The sequence below is a fragment of the Macaca mulatta genome, chromosome 15 (assembly GCF_049350105.2).
Source record: "Macaca mulatta isolate MMU2019108-1 chromosome 15, T2T-MMU8v2.0, whole genome shotgun sequence".
NCBI lineage: Eukaryota > Metazoa > Chordata > Mammalia > Primates > Cercopithecidae > Macaca > Macaca mulatta.
The window spans coordinates 94,751,611-94,771,900 of NC_133420.1; the positions used below are offsets into that span (position 1 = coordinate 94,751,611).

Genomic DNA, 20,290 nt, shown 5'->3' on the forward strand with positions numbered 1-20,290 from the left:
GTGTGAAAGGTGATCAAAATTTCCTGGATTTGTCCCACTTTGCTGTCAGCAAATAGGGCTAGACCATATTCAGTCATACTATACCAGTTTTAAGCTCTAAAAATTGTGCAGGAAGATGAAGGAACTCTTGAGAAGCTAAGTGATAAATCAGTCTCCCTCCTCATCAAGGCAAAAATTAAGTTTTCATCTCACTTCATTCACCATTATTGGTTAATTTTATTTTGATTTTTAAAAGGCATTCCTCAGTGTACAATTAACAAAGAAATCAGTTTTCTACTCTACAGTACTTAGGATGCTTCAAAAACATCAGGTGAAATTGATCTATGCTTTAAAAGTCAGAACTCAGGCCCCAGCAACTAAAACAGGGAATTCCAAAATTGTAATTATGAACTAGATGGTAAGCCTAATTTCATGCCCCTCATATTCAGATTTGTGGACACGGCAAGAGGAAATATCATTTGCTTCCAAATATCCGGCCTGAATATTGCTGCAGTTAAAACAAAGGATCTCACTAAGGTTAAACAACAAACCCAACCCACTTAGAGCTTCACAGTTTAGCTGCTTTAGCAAGTGAAGAGGTAGTCGGTGTTCAGGATGTTGTGGGAATGCAAATGATTTGATTTTGAGGCATGGCTGTTTCTTTTTCAGTGTGCCCCTCACTCTGAACAAGCTCATGCTTTCACTCAATCAAAACCTACTTATCACAGCCATTCTCCAGGTTCCTATCCGAATCTCAGTATGGTAGATCAAAGTCCATAATAATTTCTATTTATAAATGCCAAAACAGTCATTAAGATTATCTAAGGACATCACTTCCATAGGTAATTTAAAGGATTTATTTTCAGGTAGAGCAGTATTTAAAGCATATGCCTTCTCCAGTCTTTCTGGGTCAAAGAATAATGAGCAGAGTCTACCCTGCGTTTGGTGGTCTTTGGTCTTATGATTTGGGGAGGCACCATGGATGAACAGCTTTAAATGTAAAGATCAATGTAAACAGAAATTTTGGAATTATACCTTGTGCCTGGTACAGCAGCAGACTCCCCTGATGAATTTCAAGTTAAATACTGTTACCTAAAATGTGCTGTACCTCAGAAAACGGAATTCCATGTGAAAAACTGTAGCATACAGGTATATACAAGAAAGCTTACGTTCTTGCATTGAGAAGACGTTCTTTCCCCATTTTATTACCCTGATAGAGGAGCATTATTCTTTATTCAGTGGAGATGACTGGCAGCAGGGCCCCTCCTGTTATACTGGTCACTGGCATAATATATGGTCAGCCTATTCCCAAACTTTCAGTTCCTCTGACTCTCCCCAGCAACTTAGTTCCTCTGCCCTCTCTCATGCCATGTTAGGTTGTAAACAGAAATAAGCATGGGGCTATGTCCCATTCTTCCTTTTCTATGAGCATCTTAGATATGCCTACCTTTTAAGTGTTTCCTCTTTAAGCAAGTTCTTGGCTTTTTCTCTGAATGCTAAAAGACAGGGAGTAGTGGGAAACACATAAAGATCTTTTGAGGGGTGGAGGGAGAGGAGAGAAAAGACAAGTATCATAATCTCTTTTCCCACTACCCGATCCACAAATATGGATAGAGATAATAAAGAGAAAATAAAGTAAAAAAGCTTACCAAGAAAATCAGGATTAAGAAGAAATCGTCCCAACTATGGCAACAGATCTTCAGGGAATAAACTAGAAAAACCTATGTCTTGAACTTTAAAAATACTGTTTAAAATCTACCTCAGGAAAAGGACTAGGATTAGTACATGGCCTGTCTGCATGTATATTTACAGAATGAACATCATGTTTCTTTCTCAAAGTTCAGTTTACAAGTGGTATGTTGATTTAGGGATTACCACAAAACACAAATCTTATTGATACCAACTTTTAACAGCAACAGTATAACCACCTCAGCTTGGTTTCTTTGCAGTTGTCCTGGAGACATAAACAATTGTTGAATAAATATGCAATAGAGGGTTTTTTGCTTTCCCTAATATGGCTGTGTTCAGTAATGGCCAGCGTGTGCTCCAGCCTAGCAGCACATCAAGATGGTGGGACACCTGAAATCCCAAAGGAAGCCTGAAATGCCTAAGAGGGACAAGCGGGATGGCTGCTGGTTTAGGTTGGCATCATCGAATGTGGAAACCTTCAGACCTCCTGGTGCCATCATCAATGAGATGGTGTCATCGTTGACTCCACAGTAAAAAGAGGACCGGAGCATTATGGGGTGAGAGCCAGCAATAGTCCACGATGCTGTACTGCATGTAGCCCAGAAAAAAGCCAAAAACCACGTCGGTGACATTGTGCCGCCCCAGCATGACCCTGGAGAGGCCCAAGACGAAGGCCCACAGAACCACCAGCACCCTCAGTGGAATGGCCAGTACCAGGTGGTTCAGGATGAACCTCGACATCAGGGCAGCCCTTGTGGCATGGCCCGACGGGAAGGAGTACTTGTCCACCGAGAGAGTGACAAACATGTCCATCTGGTTGTGGGCCGGGCGGCGCCTGCGGACCAGCCCTTTGATCAAGGCCACCAGCAGCAGGTCCAACAGCAGGGCGAAGAGCAGGTTCATCAGCACCTCGCGCCCGGCCCAGCTGTCGCTCCTGCACAGGCAGTAGAGGGTGCCCAGCAGCCAGGGGATGCCATGTCCCGAGATCTCCAGCAGCTTCATAAGGGGTCGCACGCTGCCCCACGACGAGCTCTCTCCCGCGCACACCCCCAACTTCTTGGACAGCCACAGGTCGATGGCCAGCAGGGAGCGCAGGGCTATGCCCAGGAAGGACGGATTCAAGTCCATGCGGTCCTCCTCGGGCAGCGGAGGCGGGGGCGCCTGGGAGGGGCCCGCCGCGGCCAGGGGGAAGGAGCCGCGGCGGTGCACTGGGCTCTCCGAGGCACGGAGCCGGGCGCAGGTGGGGTCCACGCCGGTAGCGCGGCTGCTGAGCAGGGACTGGAACTCAAACCTGCTGCCGCCGCCACCGCCGCCATGGGCTGGGCTGCCGGGGCTGCTGCTGCTGCTGCTCGAAGCGGAGACGCCCAGCGGCCGTCCCTCGACGCTCCTCCGGGGACTTGGCATCGCGGATGGCGGCCCGGACCCCGGTACCAGGCCGGACTAAACAGAGGCTTCCCGGCCCTGCAGCCTCTTCCGCTTCCGCACTACCATCCTGGAGGGGCGGGGAGAGGAGCCGGCGAGAGCGCGATTGTGACACCTGGTGGAGACGTGTGAGGGAATTGGAATTTCCAATGTGAGGAGAGCAGAGGGGAGGACGTTGGCGCTGGGAGGTACAGGTGAGGGAATGAGGTGATGGGGAAAATGTCAGTGTTTGTAGGAACTTAAAAGAAATAGAGCCCCGTGTAACAAAACAAAGGAAAGCCTGTTTTCTCTCTCTTGTTTGTTTTCTTTCTTTTTAAGATTTCTTGCCCAGGGGTGTTCCTGCCTGGCAAGCAAGATGTGTACCTCGGGGTCTACCTCCTGAATCAGTACCTGGAGACAAACAGCTTTCCCTCTGCGTTCCCCATTATGATTCAGCAGAGCATGAGATTTGAAAAGGTGATCTTGACTTTCTCATTGGCTTTTGTTGTCTGAAGGTAACCTAAAAGTTCTTATAAAGAACACAGGTCTTACAGCATTATTTTGTAAATTTCCTTCAAAAAAATTATCCAAAAGCACTTCAGCACAGTACAAAACCGCAGTCGGCCTTGAAGCAAAACCACAGTTGGAAGACTTGCTTTTGTAATGCAGGTCTGAGCCAAGTTCTGTCAATCTAGTGCTAAATACCCCGGTTGATGTTTCCTATTCTTGGAACTCCCATGGCATTTTTTAACTAGAGCAAGGAGAGCATTTCTGAATGTTTTTGGAGGTGTTAGAGGTAGTTGCATTATATTTATGAAAGGGATTATTAATAAACTGTGGACCTTATAAAAAACTGTATTAGACCAAGAAAAATAATGAAAAAAATGAAATTAGTTAAATCCTGTAATTAAAATCCTGTAACAAAATAAAAAGGCTGTTCAGATTTACTGTTTCCTCAGCTCACACCTGGTTTACTTAGCTACAGTGATAAAAGCTAGATTCCATTCTGGTGAATAACATGGTGATATAAATAATCACAACATTACCAGCCCTCTTCCCACCAAATTATTTCATAGAATATTGATGTTATTACTATGTCATCACTGACAATCTCTTAACATTTTTGTTTTGGAATTTAGAGATGGAATCAGTTTTAACCTTAGTAAGTCTAATGATGTTGCCCCAAACAATATCACTAAGGGAGATCTGGGGAGAAGGAAGGCTACAGAGTAGAGCATGTCATTTTTAAAGGTCTGGAAATTGAGGCCCAGAAAGTGACCTATCTGTTTCAACCTGAGGTTGAGAGAGATGAAGATCAATTTTCTGAAGGGCTAAGATTGTATGTAATATTTTTATAAATCACAACCTATTAATTTAAATGAAGAATGTACCAAACTGGCTGGATAAAAGAAGAGAGAAATAAATGGCTATAACCTTGGTACATATAATCAGAATCTAAAGGAACTTAGTTCTCCCATTTAGATGTTGGAAGTGGTAAAAAAGAGCCTGGCACGGTGGCTCACGCCTGTAATCCCAGCACTTTGGGAGGCCGAGGCAGGCGGATCACGGGGTCAGGAGATGGAGACCATCCTGGCTAATACGGTGAAGCCCCGTCTCTACTAAAAATAAAAAAAATTAGCCGGGCATGGTGGTGGGCATCTGTAGTCCCAGCTACTTGGGAAGCTGAGGCAGGAGAATGGCATGAACCCGAGAGGCAGAGCTTGCAGTGAGCCGAGATCATGCCACTGCACTCCAGCCTGGGAGACAGAGACAGACTCTGTCTCAAAAAAAAAAAAAAAAAAAAAAAAAAAGTGGTAAAAAGTTGATGGTAAAAAGTTGGTGGTAAAAATGCAGTCTTCCCCTCCCCCCCAATAATTTTCTTTTTTTTTTTTTTTTTGGAGACAGAGTATTGCTCTGCCATCCAGGCTGGAGTGCAGTGGCAAGACCTTGGGGCACTGCACCCTCTGCCTCCCAGGTTCAGGCGTCTGCCACCACACCAGGCTAATTTTTGTATTTTTAGTAGAGACAGGGTTTCACCATGTTGGTCAGGCTGGTCTCAAACTCCTGGCCTCAAGTGATCTGCCCACCTTAGCCTCCCAAAGTGCTGGGATTACCGCATGAGCCACTGCGTCTGGCCTGTAAAAGCCTTTAAAAATATTTTTATAAGAAGCCCTAAGATAGAAAATCATAGAAGCACACGACTAGATAACTCCAACCTCCTTGATTTGTCAAAGAGAAGAGTGAGCCTGAGTCACATTTCAGATGCCACTTCTGCTCTGTTGAAAAGCTGTACATTTGAGATTACTAGTCAAACAAATCATGGAACCATTTTTTCATTTTATAAAATTCACTCAATTAATTGTCCTCTTGCATGAGTTGTTTGGGTTCATATTCCTTTCTTCCTGTTGGTTTTAGCTTCCTTGTATCTGTTCCCTTCTCTAGCTGCAACTACTTTCAGCAGGTGGTAAAAATTTTCTCTTCCTTGGATCTTCTGTTTAATTCAAAGTGGAATTTTCTGAGGCATTTGGGTAAACAAATTACTCATAAGAATATATGAGCCATTGTTCAAGCAGTTCATGTTGATCATTTACTCCCCAAGATCATACTTGAGAAAATCCTTAGATATGGATGTTAGTTTCTTAGAGCTGCTATACAGAAGTACCACAAATGGAGTGGCTTAAACAACAGAAACATGGTTTTGCTGTTCTGGAGGCTACAATTCTTGAAATCAGAGTGTCAGCAGGGACATATTCCTTTTAAAGGCACTAGGGAAAGACCTATTCCAGGCCTCTCTCCTAGTTTCTGGTATAGTTCCTTGGCTTGTGGCAGTGTAATTCCAATATTTACATGGCATTCACTCTGTGTGTGTACTGTTAAAAAAGACTGGGGTGGGGGAAGTCATTAGGCTGGGGCGGCTCCAGTGCTTTAAATTCCTGCGTAAGCAAACTGAAGCCCAATGTAAACAGTAAAACTATAGACTTTTACCAAACGGATGCCACCAATGAACTTCTAACTGGAGATTTTACCGATAAGAAATTGCCAACTAACCTTTAACTAGAGACTTTACCTATCAGAAACTGCCAATGATCTCTTAACTAGGGTCTTTCTACTCCAACCAATTAAATGTATTTTCTTTGTCTTATTTTCATGTCAGCCTGTAAAAGCTTGCTGTCCATAATGCAGCAGTGGAGGTCTCTGAACCTCTTTTAGTTCTGAGTGCTGCCCAGTTTATGAATCGTTCCTTGCTTAAATAAATTTAATTTTGCCTAAAGTTTTTTTTCTTTTCTTTTCTTTTTTTTTAAAAACAGTTTCTGTGCTCAAATTTCCACCCCTCCTCAGGACACCAGTCTTATCAGAGGCCTACCTTATCCCAGTATGACCTTATTCTAACTTAAGTAATTTTATTTGCAGTGACCTTATGTGCAAACTAAGGTCATATTCTGAGATACTGGGTTTAAGACTTCATCCCATGAATTTTTGGGGGGACACAATTCAGCCCATAACAATGGGTAAAATGAAAGGATTATTAAAATAATTTAGGCAAAAAAACTCACTTACCCACATTTGCTTGATAAATCCAGTCAGTAGGACAAAAATTGATTATATGAGACACTTTCATTTTTGTTTAAGTTTAAATACCATTTAAATCAGAACTTTGAAGCCTGAAATCAAGCTCTGCTGAAAACGTTTTGTTTTTCTTAGGGCCTAGAACTTAGGGGGAAAGGCATGGTGTACCTTTATTTCAATCCCATCCCAGGCCCTTTTATTTCAAGAACAAAATATAAAGATTTGGCAATGGCTAGATAGATATTACAATGTTTTTCTTGTGCTTCAAGATACACTTAAAACTTTTGAGACTCTCCTCTCTTTCTTTTCTTATTCTATGTGAGTGTAGCTGCTAGTACTTAGCTTTTGTTTTGTGTTACGCATAGGTAAAATTTCTTTTTATGTTCCTTTTCAGCACAACCAATTGCTTGGGAAGAGAAACCATTCATTCAGTTAACATTTAATGAGTATCTGTTGTATACAGAATGTTTTGCTAGGTAGTCAAACAAGACTCTTTGAGGTTAATTCAAGATGGGCTTTTAACACAAACAGTAGAGCTAGGTCAAGTTGATGACATTTTTAGCATGTGGTAGATTTATCTAATTGAGATTTTTTTGCACTTATTGTTGTGTTAACCTTCATTTATTCTATAATCAATTGTTGAACTTTTAATCAGACACTTATTAAAGGTACATCTGCTGAGTTCTAAAATGTTATGTGACTGGATTTCACATATGTTAATTACTTGGAAGAATTTAATTTACCCTTCCTCTCTCTTTCTTTCCTTCCTTCCTTCCTTCCTTCCTTCCTTCCTTCCTTCCTTCCTTCCTTCTCTCTCTCTCTTTTTCTTTCTTTCTTTCTTTCTTTCTTTCTTTCTTTCTTTCTTTCTTTCTTTCTTTCTTTCTTTCTTTCTTTCTTTCTGTCTCTCTCTCTCTCTCTCTCTTTTTCTTCTCTTCTCTTCTCTTCTCTTCTCTTTTCTTTTCTTTCTCAGGGTCTCACTGTTTCTCCCATGCTGGAATGTGGTGATGCCATCTTAGCTCACTGCAACCTCTATCTCCTGGGCTCAAATGATCCTCCAGCCTCAGCCCCGCAAGTGGCTGGGAATACAGGCAAAAGCCACCAAGCCAAGCTATCTTTTGTATTTTTTGTAGAGAGAGGATTTCACCATGTTGCTGGTCTCAAACTCCTGAGCTAAAGCAATACACCCACCTTGGCCTCCCAAAGTGCTAGGATTACAGGTGTGAGCTACTGCACCTGGCATTTACAGTTTCTATATGCACTTATTAATACAACTTTGAAAATTTATTTTCTCCATTTTTCTCTGCAGGTATTTGAAAGTGCAGTGGATCCTGAAGCTGTAGTAGACCTTTTGGAAAGTAGGTACTCTGAAAAACAAAACAAACCAAAAGACTGTTGTGTGTAATTCACAGATTTAAAAGTCTGCTCTTTTCTAGACTGTGATATGTTCATGTTTGGTAAATATTTATTTCAAGACAGCCTATGTAAAATTTGAATCACATTTTTGATTCTGCTACATACCCTTCCTAAATATAAATGGGCTTGGCTGGGCACGGTGGCTCACGTCTGTAATCCCAGCACTTTGGGAGGCCGAGGTGGGTGGATCATTTGAGGTCAGGAGTTTGAGACCAGCCTGGCCGGCATGGTGAAACCCCATCTCTACCAAAAATACAACAAAATTAGCCGGATGTGGTGGCACATGCCTGTAGTCCCAGCTACCTAGGAGGCTGAGGTAGGAGAGTCACTTGAACCCAGGAGGTGGAGTTTGTGTGAGCCGAGATCGTGCCATTGCACTTCAGCCTGGGTGGCAGAGGAAGACTCCATCTAAAAAAAAAAAAAAAAAAAAAGCTAGATATAGATGGGTTTTGATGGGGGATGGTATGATTCTGTTTGGTTGTTTATTTCTAAAAATTGTTTTTGTGTATTTCATTGTTAGAATATTTTTATCACTACAAAAAGCAGCTCTATGCCCATTAGCAATCACTCCCTATTCCCCAGCAACCCTCCTAGCTATCAGTAACCACTAATCTTTCCATCTCTATAGATTTGCTTATTCCGGATATTTCATATGAATGAGGTTATGCAACATGTGCTTCTTTGTGATTGACTTCTTAGTATAATGTTTTCAAGGTTCATCCATATTATAGCATGTGCCAGAACTTAAGTTTTTGTTTGGCCAAATAGTATTCTATTGGATGAATATATCACATTTTGTTTTTCTAGTCATCATTGATGGACATTTGTATTGTTTCCACTTTTAGGCTATGATGAATAATGATGCTGTGAATATTTGTGTGTAAGTTTTTGTGTGAACGTATGTTTTAATGCCTCTTGGGTATACCTAGGAGTGAAATTGCTGGGTCACATTGATACAGGAGTGCTGGGAAGAGAGATAGTGGTACCTTTAAATAATATGGAAGGAGGAAGTGCTGGGTAGAGGAAGGGTGTGATCCCTGGCTAGGGCTCCATCCCCACGGACCTAGATGAGGACAGGCACTCCTGCTTTCCCGCCCAAATATTGCATTTCCCAAGACCATCCTGGCCCACCACGTCCCCATCCTGTGCCTATAAAAACCCGAGACCCTAGCAAGGCAGAGACAGAAGCGACTGGACATCGAGAGGAGCACATTGGCACTAGCAGAACAACACGGAGTTTGGCTGGGGCGGTTGGAGGAGAGCTGGGGCCGCCAAGCGGCCCAACTCCAGGGGAAAACCATCTCCCTTCTGGCTCCCCCATCTGCTGAAAGCTACTTCCACTCAATAAAACCTCACACTCATTCTCCAAGCCCATGTGTGATCCGATTCTTCCAGTACACCGAGGCAAGAACCCCGGGGATACAGAAAGCCCCTATGTCCTTGCAACAGGGTAGAGGGTCTAACTGAGCTGACTAACACAAGCTGCCTATAGACGGTAAACTAAAAGAGCACCCTGTAACACACACCCACTGGGGCTTCAGGAGCTGTAAACATTCACCCCTAGATACTGCCATGGGATTGGAACCCCACAGCCTGTCCCCCTCTGTCTGCTCCTCTAGAGGTTTGAGCAGCGGAGCACCGAAGAAGCAAGCCACACCCGCGTCGCACGTCCTGAGAAGGGGAAAAGGGAGCTTTTCCCGTTTCAATATGGTAACTGTATGTTTAACCTTTTAAGGAAGTTTCACATTATTTACCAAAGCAGCTGAATCATTTTACATCCCACCAGCAATGTATGAGGGTTCCATTTTCCCACATCCTGGCCAACACTTGTTATTATCTGTCATTTTGATTGGTAGTCATCTTTGTGGGTGTGAAGTGGTATCTCATCATTGTTTTGATTTGCATTTCCCTGATGGCTAATGATGTTGAACATTTTTTCGTGAGATAATTGGCCATTTGTGTATTTTCTTTGGGGGAAATGTCTATTCAGATCTTTGCCTACTTTTTAATGGGATCATTTGTCTTTATTTTTTTGTTTATTTTGAGACAGGGTCTCGCTCTGTCACCTAGCCTGGAGTGCAGTGGCACGATCATACCTTACTGCAGCCTCAACTTTCTGGGCTCAAGTGATCCTCCCACCTCAGCCGCTGAAGCAGTTGGGACTACAGGCACACAGCACCATGCCTAGCTAGTTTTGTTTTTGTTTTTGTTTTGTAGAGACAGGATGTCATCCTGGGTAGAAGTCAGAATGGGAGCAGGCTAGGTCTCAGGCTGACATACCAGGTAGATTAAAGAGTTTGAAATTAGGCAAAGAGTGAGTCAGTACCTACAGAGGTAGCATAGATTAGGGTAGTCACTGAGCAAGTATGTGTCTCAGGAAGCCATCAAGGTAATTGGGTATAAAAAATGATGCCTTTGGCATTTGGCCTTTTAAAAAGTAGATTCAATACCCAAGTTGATTTACTGCATTTATATTTCTACCTGAATCTTAAAAAACAGGAAGGTGAAACATCTCTCTGAGATGGGTCACATCTGTAAGAGCACTGATTCTCTCAAGCCTCTTTAAATTCAGAAAAAAATCCAGCATTTCAAATGATCCTGCAAGAATTGGGATATTTTCATTTCATTTCCCAGTATTAACCCTGGGAGGTAGAATGAAGCATAAAAGAACATAAGAACAGTTCTCTAGGTCACTCATTAATGATTTCCTTTTGTCCTTGATATTTAAAGCAAGTGTGAATTACGTGATGCCATTCCAGAAGGCAATTAAAAGGTGTAGTTATTTTATCAAGCATCCTAATTAACTTGCTCTATGGAAGAATAGGATTTTTCAATGAAGTATCTTGCGGATAAGAGGACAGGCCCTGAGAACACACTACTTGGGTTCCAATATAACCCTGTTACTGTTAGCCAGTCTGACCTTGCCCACATTACTATAGTTTCCTCTTTGAGGTTTAGTTTCTTCATTCATAAAAATGAGGATAGCCATTGCATTGGACTCATAGAGTCACGATGAGAATTAATTGACTGCATAGAATTTAGAGCCTGACCATAATCAAAAAATCAAAAATAGTAGATGTTGGCATAGATGTGGTGAACAGGTAACACTTCTACACTGCTGATGGGAATGTAAACTAGTATAACCACTATGGAAAACAGTGTAGAGACGCCTTAAAGAACTAGAAGTAGAACTACCATTTGATCCAGCAATCCCACTACTGGAGTATCTGTCTACCCAGAGGAAAAGAGGTCATTTTATGAAAAAAATACTTGCACACGCATGTTTATAGCAGCACAATTTGCAATTGCAAAAATGTGGGACAAATCCAAATGCCCATCAATCAACGAGTGGATATAGAAACTGTGGTGTGTGTGTGTGTACATATATATATACATATATATATATATTCCATTATATATATGTATGATGGAATACTAGTCAACCATTAAAAGGAATGAATTAATGGCATTAGCAATGACCTGGATGAAATTAGAGACTATTATTCTAAGTGAAGTAATTCAGGAATGGAAAATCAAACATCGTATGTTCTCACTTATAAGTGGGAGCTAAGCTATGAGGATGCAAAGGCAAAAGAATGACACAATGGACTTTGGGGACTCGGGAAAAGATTGGGAAGGGAGTGAGGGATAAAAGACTACAAATAGGGTGCAGTGTATACTGCTTAGGTAATGAGTGCACCAAAATCTCACAAATCACCACTAAATAACTTATAATCAAATACCACTTGTTCCCCAATAACCTGTGGAAATTAAAAATTAAAAAGAAAGAATTTAGAGGCTGAATCAAACTAAGTGCTTAAATTACCATCAGGGTGATGGTTGGCAAATATATATTCCCTCCTCTCATTTTGAAAACCTAAAGTGTCAGGCTGTCTTGGCTTTTAAGTTTCTTGGCATTTAAAGTTTTGTCATATAAATTCAAAATTTTTTCATAAATCTACAAAGTTAGAATTTTACTTTTGTTGTCTATTTAAAATGTTTTCATGTCTGGGCACAGTGGCTTACATCTGTAATCCCAACACTTTGGGAGGCTGAGGTGGGCAAATCACCTGAGGTTAAGAGTTTGAGACCAGCCTGGCCAACATGGTGAAACTCCATCTCTACTAAAAATACAAAAAGTAGCTGGGCATTGTGGTACGTGCCGGTAGTCCCAGCTACTTGGGAGGCTGAGGCAGGAGAATCGCATGAACCTGCAAGGTAGAGGTTGCAGTGACCCAAGATCGCACCACTGCACTCCACCCTGGGTGACAGAGCGAGACCCTAATTCAAACAAAACAAAAACAAATAACTAAAATGTTTTCACTTGTTATGTTATTTTGTGAGAATTATCTTCATTGATTTTTTTAATTGTTATAATTGCACCAACCTAATATATCATTTAAGTTATCTTAAAGATCTGAACTTTATTCTTGTCCTTATTTTAATTTTATTCTTGTCATTGTACATAGGCTCGCTATTTCTAAATATATTTTGAACTCAAGAAAATTTAAAAAGTTTATATATATATATATATATATATATATATATATTTTTTTTTTTTTTTCTTTTTAAGATGGAGTCTCACTCCATTACCGAGGCTGAAGTGCAGTGGCACAATCTTGGCTCATTGCAACCTCCACCTCCCGGGTTCAAACAATTTTCCTGCCTCAGCCTCCTGAGTAGCTGGGATTACAGGCATCTGCCATCATCCCCGGCTAGTTTTTGTATTTTTAGTAGAGACTAAAATACATGTTTAGTAGAGACTAAAATACGTTCACCATGTTGGCCAGGCTGGTCTCGAACTCCTGACCTCAGGTGATCCACCCGCCTTGGCCTCCCAAAGTGCTGGGATTATAGGCGCGAGCCGCCATGCCTGGCCTTACAAAGTTATATTTTATGTTTAATTTGTATAGTCATATTGCACACTATTTTAAGCAAGATAAACTTTTGTACATTAATGGATAACAAGTGGATTTTGAATATTTAAGATGAAAATTGCATTGTTATTTTAGAGCTCTATGTATATATACACTTACTTATTTATTGTATGCACTTTTAGGAGACAAATATTGCATCTTTTTTTTTTAATACTTTTCAAGAGGTGAAGTGCTATTTTTTTTTTTAACTTTTAGGTTTAGGGGTACATGTGCAGGTTTGTTATATAGGTGAACCCGTGTCATGGGGATTTGTTGTAGAGATTGTCACCCAGGTATTAAGTCTAGTATCCAATAGTTATTTTTTCTGATCCTCTTTCTTCTCCCACCCTCCACCCTCAAGTAGGCCCCAGTGTGTATTGGTCCCCTCTGTGTGTCCATGAGTTCTCATCATTTAACTCCCATTTTTAAGTGAGAACATGCTGCATTTGGTTTTCTGTTTCTGTGTTAGTTTGATAATGACCTCCAGATCCTTCAAAAGACATGAACCCTTGTTCTTTTTTATGGCTAGTGAAATGCTATTTTTATAATTCTGTTACTCTCATTACACTCTCTTGATTGATTAATTCTAGAAATACCTGATTTGATGTTGGTTTGGAGTTATTTTTAATTATTATTTTTATTATTATTACTATTAAATGGATTTTATAACAGTTTAAAACTTAATAATTATTGAAAGACTGTGGCAATTTTTGGAAGTATTAAAATCTCATTTTTTCCTTTTTAGGCTTCCTAACCAGGTTTGAATTAATACAGCTAGTTCCTCCAGGTAATGTGCCAGTAAATACATTTCTAAATTAGCTTAATATAATTTTAAAATAAATTTGGCCTGAAAAAATGGGTACTGTACTTAAGAGTTGTGTTTTAAAATAACACATAACTTTATATATCTATAAGTTTATATAACACATGCCTTTTTTCTGCCAATCTATTAAATTTTGTCTATTTTCAGAATAATAACTTTATGGTGTTTGGTGGCAGGGAACATAACTTAAACAGACTCCTTGTCTTTCCATTTTTTAATAACTTTATTTAATTATTAAATAATTTTTCAGTCCTGGCTTAGCTGATTTCAAGTTTTGACCTTTGGCTGTGTTCTAATTTGTGGGGTGTGTGTGTGTGTGTGTGTGTGTGTGTGTGTGAGAGAGAGAGAGAGAGAGAGAGAGAAACCCTAAGACATTTTCTTTGTTAGTTGCTGGAACAAGGTTGGTAAACTATAGTCCCTAGCCAAATCCAGCCTGTAGGCCATTGTTGTATGGCCCGTGAACTAGAAATGGTTTCCACATTTTTTATTGCAATTTAAATCATATACAATTCATCATTTTCAAATGTACAATTCAGTTGGTTTTAGTATGTTCATAAGATTGGACTGCCATCACCACTAATTCCAGAACATTTTTATTACCCCAAAAAGAAATTCTGTGTTTATTAGCAATCATTTCCCATTCCTTCCTCCTCCAGGCCCTGGCCACCACTAATTGTGTCTCTGTTGATTTTCTCATTCTAGACATTTCATATAAATAGAAGCCTACAATATGTGACCTTTTATGTCTGGTTTCTTTCACTTAGCATAATGTTTTCATGGTTCAGCCATGTTGTAGCATGTGTCAGATTTTAATTCCTTTTTGTGCCTGAATAATATTCTTCTATATGGATTGGGTAATGAGGGCTCTGCCGTTATGAATAGGTTGATCTATTCATGGATTAATGTATTGATGGGTTATCATGGGAGTCAGACTGTTGGCTTTATAAGAGTAGGAAGAGAGACCTGAGCTACCATGCTCAGCACCCTCACTATGTGATGCCCTGTGTCACCTGCCTACTCAGCAGAGTCCCCACCAGCAAGAAGGCCCTCACCAGACACAGCCCCTCAACCTTGGACTTCTCAGCCTCCATAACTGCAATAAATAAATAGCCTTTTAAAAATAAATTACCCAGTTTCAGGTATTCTGTTATAAGCAACAGAAAATAGACTAAGACATTTCTACTTTTTGGATGTTTATAAATAATGTTGTTTTGAATACTTGTGTACAAATTGTTGTATATTTGCTTTTAGTTCTTCTGTGTATATACCTAGCGAATGGAGTATATGATAACTGTTTAACTTTGTGAGGAACTGCCAAACTATTTTTGGTTTTTACATTTTTAAATGGTTGGAAAGAATTTTTGAAATGAATATTTAGTGATGTGAAAATTATATGAAATTCAAATTTCATTATTCCTAAATACAGGTCTTTTTGGAACATAGCCATACTCATTCGTTTAAGTAGTATTTATAGCCACTTTTGCAGAGCAATGACAGAGGTGAGTAGTTTTGAACAGATGGCCTACAAAGCGTAAAACATTTAGCTGTCTGACCCTTTACAGAAAGAGTCTGTGACCCCTGTGCTAGAATCATGAGATTCTAGGAGGAAGCTCTTCTGTGGTACTTTTGCTTTGCAGTATGTCTTGAGTGACATAAGACCTGAGCTGGTGAGAGAGGTTAGGACCTGCCACTCAGTGGCACCAATTCTCATAAATAGTCTTTCAGTATAGCTATCTAGTTATTTTAGGGTTGTTGGCATAGAAGTGCGTGTGCGTGCACGCTTGTGTGTGTGTCTGTGAGAGAGAGAACACTGAAAACTCAGAAAATTCTCTTCTGATCTTTGTTATTACACATTTCTGCTTTTTTTTCTTTCTGAAAATGAAAATAGCTTCATAATTTTTACTTGTAAAAATTATGTAATCCTGAGAGAACCTTTATTTATATTTTGGTGAACATATTTCTTGATATTTCTCTGTAGATAGAAGAATACATAGATATGGAATTTTTGCATAGCATCACGTACTTTTTTTTCTGTTATTAGCTTTCCCCATTGTATGTCACTGTTATATTGTTGTTTAATTTTTTTTAATTTAATTTTATTTTTTATATGTATCTTTTGAGACAAGATCTCACTCTGTCACTCAGACTGAATGCAGTGGTATGACCTCCTGGGCTTGAGCAATTCTCCTGCCTCAGCCTCTCAATAGCTGAAACTACAGACATGCACCATGCCCAGCTAAATTTTTATTATTAGTTATATTTTTTGTAGAGCTGGGATTCCACTGTGTTGCCTAGGCTGGTCTCAAACTCCTGGATGCAAGCAATCCTCCCACATTGGCCACCCAAAATGCTGGCATTAAAGGTGTGATCCACCATGCCTTGCCTATGTTGTCATTTCTAAAAGCATAAATCTACGTTTTAAAAAAAATTTAGTTTTTTATTTTTGAGACAGAGTCCAGCTCTGTTGCCCAGGCTAGAGTGCAGTGATGCAACCTCAGCTCACTGTTCCATCCGCCTCCTGGGTTCAAGTGATTCTCCTGCCTCAGTCTCCTGAATAGCTGGAATTATGGGCACCTGCCAACACGTCCAGCTAATTTTTGTGTATTTTTTGTAGAGTCGGGGTTTCACCATGTTGGCCAGGCTGGTGTCGAACTCCTGACCTCAGGTAATCTGCCTGCCTCGGCCTCTCAAAGTGCTGGGATTACAGATGTGAGCCACTGCCCCCAGCCTACATCATTATTTTGATAGCTATAAATAATTTTATTAATTTATGTATGTGTGTTTTATAGGTCTCTAAACAGTATTTCCATAGTATTTTGAGTTTTACTTTTCTTACTTTACATTGTTACCTATAGTTTACTTGTCATTTTCAATAGCTATGTATTTTTCCATAGTGGTGGTGTTATCCATAAATTGTTGAGCATTTAGATTTTCTTTTCTTTCACATATTTCTTGGTATATTTACAAATAATAGAATTCTTAGATTGAACCATGCCTTTTAAACTGGGGTAAGCTGATCCCCAATAAGGTTCCAATACTTCTACTGCATCCAGGAGTGCATGGCATTCCCATTCCCCATATCCTAGTTAATGCTGGATACTGTCAATTGGATTTGTTGTGTTTGCAAAGTATGTCATGGCTCACGCTTATAATCCCAGCACTTTGGGAGGCTGAGGCGGGCAGATCATGAAGTCAGGAGTTCGAGACCAGCGTGGCCAACATAGTGAAACCCTGTTTCTACTGAAAATACAAAAATTAGCTGAACATGATGGCAGGTGCCTGTAATCCGAGCTACTCGGGAGGCTGAGGCAGGAGAACTGCTTGAACCCGGGAGGCAGAGATTGCAATGAGCTAAGATCGTACCACTACACTCCAGCCTGGGCGACAGAGCCAGACTCTGTATAAATAAATAAGTAGATAAAAATATATTTTATCCTATTTTATGATCTGTCTCCTTTTTAGATATGACTGTGACAACCTTAAATTTAAAACTTCTTAAAATTTTTCATTTTCCCATATTATGATTTGTTTTCTTTCTTTCCTTCTGTATCAAGTGACTGTCACTGTCCTTTGATTACTTATGGAGTAATGTCTGACATAAATGTTGTATTTTGGTATAGATTCTTATTTTTAACAAAGTTTTAAATCAGTTATGCTTAAAACAGTTACATTTTCCCTGTTTTGTTGTGTTATTTTGATGTTTTATGGTGTGTGCTTTTCTTTTTCTTTAGAGAGCATGGGAGAAGGAAGATGAGACTAGCAAATGTCTCAGCTAAAGCAGAGGGGACTGAGGAGGCTTTTGATAGGGATCGTAGTCCTGCCTGCTGTGGATATCACTGAAGCAGGTCAAGGGCCCAAGTGAAGTGCAGTGAACCCAGGAGTCTGTAGTTCTTTCTTGTGCTTCTTGGTTCTTTGGCAAAGGCTGCCGCTGGAGACAGACAACAACCCCACTCTGTGAATTTAAAAACAGGTGCTTTTGGAGATGTCATTACCTTCATAGATAGATGGAACTGAGCAGGTGCCTCCTGCCTGCTTTTCAGAAATTCTCACTGAATGTTTTTCAGCCTAAAAGTGACAGGCTGAAATCAGGGCACTGAGTTTTTTTCCATAAGTTTTTTATTCTTATTTGACCCAATTTTATGTTCAAACATATATCACTGCTGGCAAATTATATTTTAGTATGCTGAGAAAGTAGAAGCATGCCCACTTTGGTCTTATTTAATTTTACATGGGTTTTTAAAAAGTTACCCAATACCTAAGTAATCTCAGTATAAAAAATTTAACTAACATGAAAGTATGTAAAATAAAATGTCAAAAGCCCCTTCAACAATCCCTGACAGATAATTACCATTAACAATTTGATGTGGGCCAGGTACGGTGGCTCGCGCCTGTGATCCCAGCACTTTGAGAGACAAAGGTGGGGGGATTGCTTGAGCGCAGGAGTTCAGGTACAGCCTGGGAAACATGGTGAAACCTCATCTCTACTGAAAATAAAAAAATTAGCTGTGTGTGCTGGTGCGTGCCTGTAGTTCCAGCTACTTGGGAGGCTAGGGAGGTCACTTGAGTGGTTAGGGAGGTCACTTGAGCCAAGGAGGTTGAGGCTGCAGTGAGCTGTGATCTTGCCACTGCACTCCAGGTTGGGTGACAGAGTGAGACCCTGTCTCAACAAAACAGAACAAAACAATTTGATGTGTATCTTTTTAAACCTTCTAAAATACGTTTGGTATATTCAGCCAACCCTAAAATATACACATATGCATGCACATGCCTTATATATAGTTGGACCTTCTGATTGTCAAGTTCCACATCCATGAATTCACTAACCATGACTCGAAAATGTATTTAGGCCTATGATGGTTGTGTCTGTACTGAACATGTACAGACTTTTTCTTGTCATTAGTCCCTTAACAATACAGCATAACTATTATATAACATTTACATTATATTAGGTATTATAAGTAATCTAGAGATGATCTGAAGTATACAGGAGGATGTGCATAGGTATATGCAAATATTACACCATTTTATTTCTTATTTTAAACTTTTTATTATTATGCTCTTTTTACCTTCAACCAACTCACCCCAACTACACCATTTTATATCAGGGACGTGAGCATTCATGGATATTTTCTTATCTGCAAGGGTTCCTGAACCAACCTCCTGTGGATACTTAGGGATGACTGTATATTAAATACAGTATATATAAAGATAAATATATTTAGTATTTAGCATATATAGTTGTGTGTGTATATATTTTATGGTTGGTTGAATACACTAAATGTTGGTTTTCTGGTCTCTCGAAAGACATATGACAGTCCAAGATATACCACATTTTAAAAAGTCAAGTGCAGAATATGTATTTTCAGCATATATACACACACACACCTATATATATGTTGACTATAAATATTCTGCAACTTCCTTGTTAAAACTTAATATGTCTTGGAGTGCTATAAGTTTTTCATGTGACCAGAAGCCCATCTCTGAGAAGGTTGGGAGAATAGTTGTTTGAAAAGAATGATTGCAGAATATTCTAACTGAGTGCGTAAATACTGGTTATAACTCAAAAATTAATCAGATGCAAAATGGGAGCTGTGTTATACTTGTTTTTTTTTTTTAATTTACAATCTCTCAATTTCAGATTGTAATTTTAGTGGAATTAAATTTGAATTGCGCAAAATAACAATTGATTTTACTTAGCTTCGGATGTAGTACAGATTGATCCATTAATTTGTTCCATATATGTTATTACAGGCATACTTTTGCACACACGATCTACACTGTGCCAGTCTTCCTAGTGTGATGCTGGTGGCACCCACCGGGCATGTAGCAGTGGCAGTGAGCCCTCGTGATCTGCTGATCCTTGATACTAGCTAATTTTTTTTTTCTTAAAGTCTCCTGCGGACTGCGCTGTGGGGTCACATGGCCCACATTTGGGTTCTCAGGGACCAATTTCTCTGTTGGCTGAATTGTTACCTTTTCATTTAGCTGTATTTATTGCTTAATATTTTTTCTCATTGCTTTCAAACACACATACTCAAAAGACATGTTATGATCATTAAGTTAATAGTACAAATAAATTAATAATACAAGTAATGATATCCAGATGTGCATATGGCTTTACTGCTAAAGAATGAAGTCCAGTGATCTTTGCTGCCAAGAAATAAGACCCTTCCTGTTCTTCAGTTTGCAAAGGTGGGAAAAGGGAATGGACACAGGGGGGCAGCGTGATCCTATTCCACAGTGAGCTTGACGCTTTCTTTTTATTAACCTCTGAGATAAATACCTTCACTTTGGGTAAGTCAGGTATATTCAGTCCAACTGTAAAAGTCTATTCTCATGGGCCCCCATTCACTTAACAGAGCTTAATTTTATACTTTTATAGCAATGCTTTTATAGCAATATTTTACACTTTTGTAGCAATGCTTTTATACTTTTATAGGCATTAGCAAGGAAGGACCTTTTGTCTCAGATGATTTGGTTTTGAATTCCTACTTTGCCA

The 20,290-nt window shown here is 39.8% G+C and overlaps 2 protein-coding genes across 7 annotated transcripts in view; one reads left to right on the top strand and one right to left on the bottom strand.

Moving 5' to 3' along the window:
- The window catches only part of SPATA6L (spermatogenesis associated 6 like), a 59,113-nt gene that overhangs the window by 3,462 nt on the left and 35,361 nt on the right, over positions 1–20,290 (top strand). For 3 of the 6 annotated variants that reach the window (XM_077966122.1, XM_077966121.1, XM_028835183.2), the window contains exons 3-5: positions 3,409–3,546; positions 7,943–7,991; positions 13,711–13,752. In XM_077966122.1, coding sequence (XP_077822248.1) covers positions 3,409–3,546; positions 7,943–7,991; positions 13,711–13,752 — 229 coding nt within the window. Of the gene's footprint in view, positions 1–2,006; positions 3,285–3,408; positions 3,547–7,942; positions 7,992–13,710; positions 13,753–20,290 lie in introns of those variants that run through there. The other 3 variants (XM_015117773.3, XM_077966124.1, XM_077966123.1) reach the window with 2 other exon arrangements.
- PLPP6 (phospholipid phosphatase 6) lies at positions 197–3,159 on the bottom strand. Its single transcript, NM_001198707.3, is given in 1 exon segment — positions 197–3,159. A coding segment is annotated over 1 exon segment (891 nt). The 5' UTR covers positions 3,073–3,159; the 3' UTR covers positions 197–2,181.